The sequence below is a fragment of the Stigmatopora argus genome, chromosome 15 (assembly GCF_051989625.1).
Source record: "Stigmatopora argus isolate UIUO_Sarg chromosome 15, RoL_Sarg_1.0, whole genome shotgun sequence".
Taxonomy (NCBI): Eukaryota; Metazoa; Chordata; class Actinopteri; order Syngnathiformes; family Syngnathidae; genus Stigmatopora; species Stigmatopora argus.
The window spans coordinates 11,663,088-11,670,839 of record NC_135401.1 but is presented as its reverse complement, the minus strand read 5'-3'; the positions used below and the strand labels follow the sequence as shown (position 1 = coordinate 11,670,839).

The following is a 7,752-nucleotide window of genomic DNA, read 5'->3' as shown; positions in this document are numbered from 1 at the left end:
AATTAAAACCACTTTTCTTAAATCTACCAGTAAAAAATAATGTTGATTGGTTTTGTGTTTTAATTATTTTGATTTGCTTCATTGACATATCAATTTAAATTGACCATGTTGACCATAATTAACCCCCTAATAAAATAAAAGTTAAAAAATAAAATAAAGAAAAAGTTATATAAAACTAAAGTATAAATTGTATTTTTGCTTTATTTACTTTTAATGAACCATTATGCAAATAAGAATTGTTGTATTGACAATAAAATAGTAAACATTTATTTAACAAAAAAATATCTATCCATTCAAAGATAAGTTTTGAAAAATAGACGTATTATGATGATTTAAGCAAACTCATAATAATTCACTCTATTTTAGACCTTTGTGAGGATAACCGGTAGAGAGAATGAATAAATACTGGTTGTGATTGCTCTCCTTTCTGTACCATTGACGGCCCTAGAAGTCCTACCCATCAAATTGGATTGGATGTCTCGCACCACCCGTGTGATACTGAATATTTAGGCCTATATGACCCAAAATGTGATGTCCCTGTATGTTTTGTAAGTTTTTTTTCAATTAGTAAGAGTAATTACTTGTTCTATAAAGGGCTAAGCTTTAATGAAGTAAAATGTAGCATTTGTACTACAATTATTATTATTGTTTGTATTTCTGGACCAACTTAACCTTGTGGTATATAATCACTTAATTTTTGGTATGCAATATATAGAGGCAGCGTGTCAGCCTCGTAGTTCTGGAGTTTGATCCCTGGATGGTTTCCATGTTCTCCCCAGGCTTGCGTGGGTTTTATCCGGGTAGTCCGGTTGAACACTAAATAAAGGGTGTCAGATTTGGGTTGGTTCGCGGGCCCCTTTAACGTCAACTTGATTTCACGTGGGCCGGACCATTTTAGATATAATATTTATATATTTTGTTATATATAAATGGTTTAAAAGAACTGGATTAAAATCCCTGAATATTCAGATCTAAAACAATGTTTATTTTAGCTTTTTTTAAATATATTTTTAGATTTTACAAAATGATTTTTGAACTAAAAACACAGAAAAAATGATAAAAATATTACAATTATTGATTTAAAAGGGGGAAAATCAGGAAATTTCATATACATCTATACTCTTCATTTTAATTGGATCCTAAAACAGAAAGTCGGCACTCAGGATTTACTTTCCCGGGCCACACAAAATGATGCGGTGGGCCAGATTTGGCCCCCGAGCCGCCACTTTGACACATATCCTCTAAATTGCCCACCCCTGTTCTAAATTGCCCCTAGGTATGAGTATGAGTGTGAATGGTTAGCTGCCAGAGTGTCCCCCACCCGTTGCCCGAAATCAGCTGGGATAGACTCCATCACCCCCTGTGACCCTTGTGAGGATAAGCGGTACAGAAAATGAATAATTTTTAAAGGGTTTACTTTGAAGGTTTTTTCTTATTTTTTGAGGACCGTGGAAAGAATTAGACAATTTACAAATAAAATACTGCTCTATTTACGAAAAATGGGAACCAATTAATTTTGTAAGTAGAGGTACTACCCCTGTAATATACTACTATTGGACAGCAGTCTTGCATGTTGCTCCTTTTACATCTACTTTACGTAGTTGTGGCTATGGAAGGGTTAAGAGATACGCGGCCTCTGATTGGTCAGAAGTCTCCGCGTGCACACGCTTGGCGTTCTCGCGCACGGCACGAGTCTCCAGTCAGTCACTTGTTGGGTAAAAGCAAAGAGGGAGGCACGCTGGACCGTTTTTCCAAATTAGCATACGGGAGGCAGGGGGGCTTTTTGGGGGTGACTGAACCCCCGTTTTGCTCTCCTCCAAGTTGTTTTATGTCGACGACAAGATTTACTCCAAACATAGGTTTTCAAAAAGTACCCGAAATGTCACTTTTAATTCATGGACTCTACTCGGACTTTAGCTAAAATTGGCAGCAGGCTGGTACGAGCTTGACTTCTTGGAGTCAGCATTCAGGTTTGTCAGCAACATTTTTATTTATTGTGACCTATGTTATGTGTTGTTCTGCTAAAATTTAGATTGTTAATGCACGACTTTTTGCTAAGATGTGTCCGTATCATCACTGAAATTTCATTGTGGAAAATGTTTGACCACGTTCTAATCACGTTTAAAAAGAGGCGTTTCTCACTACAAATAACAGATTCCTGTTTTTTAGTTTAACCAAGGGCAAAAAACTAAAAAAAAAATATTTATAAGATTGATGATGATGATGCTTCATTTATTTCAAAAAGTTTTGACATTTTCTTGGACTAAATTTGCCTTAATATTCGTCACACATAATCTACAGCACAACACGAACAAACTCAAGGAAAAAGTTTTTTAAAAATAAGTTAAATTTCCACATGGCATCTCTGGAATAACATTTTTTCCTCCCTGCTACTATAATGTGCGCTGCTGTGGTATTTTAATTAACAATATGCATTTTTTTAAAAATAACACCTGATCGGCTCTTTGTAAATGACCAATCAGAACACCCATTTTCACTGCTACTAATATTTACCAGTTACAAAGTCACATTGCATCCATGTGTCTTTCAGTTTGAGAGAATATGAAGGTTTTTTTGGACTCTATGGCCATACTGAAGATTGTGCTGTTCATCATAGAGGCTGTCTCACTGGTCCACTGTGCACGAGGTGAGTTGAACGTCAACTGTCTACGGTTGAATGCGAGGCTGGAACTCCCGCGTTCGTGGCTCTTTCCGACTCGAGCCCGGGAGGAAAAACTCTCAGTTAATGTTTTCACACAGAGAAGTAAGAGACGGAAAAGTAAGTTTAAAAAAAAAACGCCTAAAAAGAGCCCAAAATCAACACGGGCTGAGGAATGAGAGAAGGGCAAACTTGCTTTTTACTCCAACGTCTGCGTGTGTGCACGCACATTCTCCAGAGCTAAACCAAACAAACATCATCCATCAGCTTCCCAGGGTGAAAGAACACAAGTCTGTGTAGAGAGTCCAGCTCTCTCGCGGCCGGCCAACTGGCTGAGAAACGGCCCACAATTCACAGTTTTCCGTGCCAGGGTCAGTCCGCTTCTTTCTAAAGACAACATGCGGCGTTTACTATTACGCCTGGATGCACGTACTGTGATTGACACGATCCGAGGCCCTCCGGTCAAAGGCCGGTAAGAAAACGAGGCTGGAATGAGTGGCAACTGAAAGCCAGACATATCAACCCCCCTTGAGGAGGACCAGGCGCTGGAAAAATAAACCCCAGAGGGGTGTCTGATAGGTACAATACCTGCATGCGGCAATCAGGGATGCAGGAAAGTGGTCCGTTTAGAAGAGTTGGGGAACGGATTAGATCTCCCGGTGCGGAGACAATGCCTCATTCACAGTGTGGCGCCCGCGCACATAGCGCGACTACACTAAGAGTAAACAAGTAGTGAAGGCTAAATAAGATTAGGGGCCATTTTATGTGTTTACAGATGGATGTCTGACGTCAAATAAAGCCACTTCCTCTTCATTTCCCCTTTAAAGCGTCGACCGATACCATATTTTCTTGCATATATGCCGTATTTGTCGCAAAAAAAAATCATGACTGAATCAAGGGTATGGCACAAATTAGAATTGACATGCACAAAACGCCATAACCCGTTACGGGTCATTTATTTCAAAATAGAGAAAGGATAAACAGATAAAATGCTAAACAAAATTTATTTTGACGTCTGAATGAAATTCAAGAAGAAGAAAAAACATCTAGCATAAAACGTGAAAAAACTCACTTACCTGTGCCTGCCATTGCTCGCTCAGGGTGCCGCCATCTTACCTAGGGATGACAAACTAGACTTCTACGGACAGACTTCCTAGTTGTACTGCTCACGTGACTTCCTTTTTTAATTCGTCCACGTGCAGGCAACACCCTTTATTAATGTGTAATCCAGCAACCGATTTATATAGTATCTCAGAAATACCACGTTCGATTATTTTTCCGAAGATTTTCCCTTCAAGGTAACACATTTGCACACTCTGTATCAAAACCATGAATATGGAGGTGAAAATTGTGAATAAGGGGGCATCTTATACGAGAAAACGTATACAATTCAACGATTTTAAGACAATTTCAAGGGTGAGGCTTATACGCGGATGCGGCTAATATGCGAGAAAATACCGTGTGCGGTCGTTTGGTCGCCGGTCTTTTGGTCGCCGGTCTTTTGGTCGCCCGGACCCAAACAACGGGCGACCAAAAGACCAGCGACAAAACAAGGTAAAACAACACGGTCTACGCATCAATAAAAGCCAACAATGGCCCTGAGCAGTTTCACTGAGCGGACGTGTGTGTGTATGTACATGAGTCAGGGTCTTAACAAGTTCTCCAACAAAAAACAATAAAAGTCCGGGAAATTTGGAGCTTTTCTTTAGCCAAATAATTAATGGGGCATTAAGTATCACTAAATAATAATTTGCAGTTTGTATTTAGGGAATTTGAGCAACGATTTAAATGGTAATTATCAATAACCTTACGGGCGACCAAAAGACCGGCGACCAAACGACCGAGTACCAGAAAATACGGTATGCCGTCCGCAGATTCGGCTGGATGATCCTCAACGATCAGACCAAATACACATTCCCGCTGCGCCGCGTGTTGCGGTCCAACTCTGACAGCGTGCGAGAGACAGGCTGCGGCGCCGATCCAAACCCACTTTTTCAGAGAGGCCGTAAAAATGGCTCCTGTAAAGATTAACAACGCACGATGACGTTCGCGACAAATGTCAATGAAACGATCAAGGCCAGAGATTCAACCCCCCCCCCCCCCCCATCTCCCCCCACCTCCTTTGACTTTAGCGCGGAAACAGTAAAACTACGACGCTCGTGTCGCTTTCCCGCTGTTAGCTCAACAATACAGTCAAGGAGGAATAGGCAGCGAGTTTGAGCGAAAGCATTTTAAGCCTGTTGCTGTCAGTCATCAGGTGACATCTGATCCCACGCACCCCCTGTCCTTGTGGCACACTAACATATGGAACCCCCCACTACCGCCCATCCCACTCTCTCCACACTGGAAAGACTTTACGCCTGGCCAAGCGAGAACCCCCCCCTCCCTTTCTCCAGCACTTCCTCCACCCCAGTGCCCGAAACACCCCCAGCAGCTGCCGGAGGTGCCCAGTGATATGTCCCAGCACAGTCTCTAATGCGGTGACAGACTCAGAGACTGCTGGAAATGTTCTGTCCCCTCTTTTCCACTGCAGTGCTTTAGCATTTGAAGAAAGCAAGGCAGCCGGAGTTCCAGGAATAGCGTAGCGAATACATCTCATAACGGCTTTAAACTTGGGATGAATGTGGGAAGTCGATTCATCAATGTTGAGGCAAAGAGAATTCTCGTCCTTGTCCTCTGAACCATGTTAAAAAATGAAAATGAGTGCTCTCAATGCATCTTTAAATGAGAGAATGTCGCGGGAATGTCCCAAAATAAAAAGGAAATGACTCCAAATTACATGGAAATGAGCTGAAACACCCCAAAATGTACTCATTTTTTGCCGTTGATGAGCATGGATGTCCAACATTTCTTCATTCGCTGCCATCCTTTCCACTTCAAACTGATTGGACATCTACTACCGATGAACTTATTTCATTTCACATTGGAAGAAGAATGAAAAGTTGTATTGTAGCTAGAGCTGGGCGATAAAACGATAATGCTAATTATCGGGAAATAATTTTTGTCAACTATAATATTAAAAACTTTCGATAAAAATTACATCATTTTAAAATGCTATTACACCACCCGGCCACCACAGAGAACGGGGGCGCTGTTGCGCAGTGAAGACTAGTTACAGACCAAGTTGATTATTTGATTTATTTCATATTGCAGAGCAACTTTTGGTTTGAAGGCAAATTCATAAAAATAAAGACGCATGTCAAAATTTCTGCAGGTTTTATTCTTTACTTTTCATAGTGTAAGGAGGGAGATGCGCAAAAGAACAACAAAAAGACTTTTTAAAACCATCATATTTCATATTCTCTATTCTTATAAATGAAGGTAACATAGTTGCCTTCATATTTGAATAAGGAGGAAAGTAATTTATTTACTTATTCATAGAAGTTTGAAGTTTCAAATTTGGAACAAAAAAGATGTGACAGTTATTGACTGATATTTTTTTTTTATCGTAATAATTTTTGTCATATCGCCCAGCTCTAATTGTAGAATGATTTCCCTCACCCCAATAAGTATCGTTTCACCGTATTGTGAGATACTCGTTATCGTTAGCATTATACTGCAAATCACATCGTATCATATACCCCGAGGTTCCCACTTGTATTGCCACTAGGGGTTTATCGGTACACTTAAATGGAAAAATTAACTTCTCTACTGAAGATCTGCACATGTTCTGGATCAATGAAAATGTGTCTTCACTGACCAACACACTGCATTCATTGTTTCTTTGCATTTTAATGAGCAACAAGCAAATACCTCACGTGGACTCTGTACACACGTTCGCTCTACCTTGGCAGCCATCTGGACAAACTTAGCGCACACTCCGAAACCCTAGCGGAAAATATACATTTTACAGCACCGTTACGTCACGCTCTCATAACAAGGCGGTATTGTGATGCGCGGTGCGCCAATGGCTGTTAAAATCACAAGGCCATTTGGCAACATCCCCAGTTTTCCATTTCCTTTACACATAATGAAGCACGATCGAAAAGTAACTCATTTCCCTAGCGTCCTTGTAGTTCGGAATATCTTCAGAATTGTAAGCTTTAAAGTGAAATTACGGGGTACTCTTGGGTGGTATGCGGGGAAAGAAAGAATGGCTCGCCTTGTGTATAGTGTTTGAATATTCCACTTAGAGGTCCAGGAAGCCAAACATGGTTCATTTTCTGCTTCGGCTCCATCTGTAGGACTGATGCATCATCGCACAAAGCAGACAGTTAGTACTGCATTTCCTCCGCTTTATTGCTGCTGTAAAGCAGGAGGAAGTAGGTTAACTTAATGTGCTGTTGTTAAAACAAGGCATGAACTGACCTTTACTCACCCACCTTCAATCTTTCTCGCCTCAGTTTAGCTCCTATTTACCCAGCGGCGCTCCATTTGCGCCAAACAATGGCTGGATTATGATATGGCCGTCCCCCACCTTGGACGAGACGGATTAATTTTAAACACTCCTAGACTTGGATCGAGCGCTCGGCGCAGTCCAGGCGCCGCCATTTAGGTATGCGCGGAAAGAACTAACAACATTGGAGCGAGACTGTTATGATATCTGATTGGGGGGAGCATGTTTTATTGAGCGGAGTAGTAGTCTGCAAAAAAATCTGGAAGTCTGTTCGTTGGTTGCTTTTCTGATGATTTTGGGGCATTTTTAGGTGATTTCCTGTTGGATTGGGGGAATTTTAAGGGTCGTGGTTAACTCATTGGCTTTTTTTCTCCCTTAGAGGTGTGATAAAACGCTAGTTTTTCGTGCAGGTCACCATGAAAACAATCCCCGTCTATCGGCGCTGATGCTGGCAGTTGGCAGGGGGGAGGAATGTGTCAGACTTCACCCCAAGCAAGGAAAGAAAGGAAAGGGCTGTAGCTGTGATAAGTAGTCATAATGGAGGTCATTCGGTGTTTACTCAAGCGGGGTCATATAATCCCTGTTTGCAACACTCACTCATTGACTGATTTAAATGGCCACTCCAATTAGCATTCATGTGGAGTTTTAACAAGCCATTGTCCACTTTGTGCGTTCATCTCTGTCAGCTGTATGCTAATGCTGACAAGTTTGTATTTTGGGGAGTGGAAAGGGTGTGTGCAGAGATCATTAGTTTCCT

At 41.2% G+C, this 7,752-nt stretch overlaps 1 protein-coding gene across 1 annotated transcript in view; it reads left to right on the top strand.

The window, feature by feature from the left end:
• The first annotated feature begins 1,685 nt into the window (after positions 1-1,685).
• LOC144090236 (fibroblast growth factor receptor-like 1) overlaps positions 1,686-7,752 on the top strand; it is a 42,700-nt gene continuing 36,633 nt past the window's right edge. The window contains exons 1-2 of the mRNA XM_077621605.1: positions 1,686-1,970; positions 2,552-2,647. Coding sequence (XP_077477731.1) covers positions 2,563-2,647 — 85 coding nt within the window. The 5' untranslated portion in view covers positions 1,686-1,970; positions 2,552-2,562. The remainder of the gene's footprint in view (positions 1,971-2,551; positions 2,648-7,752) is intronic.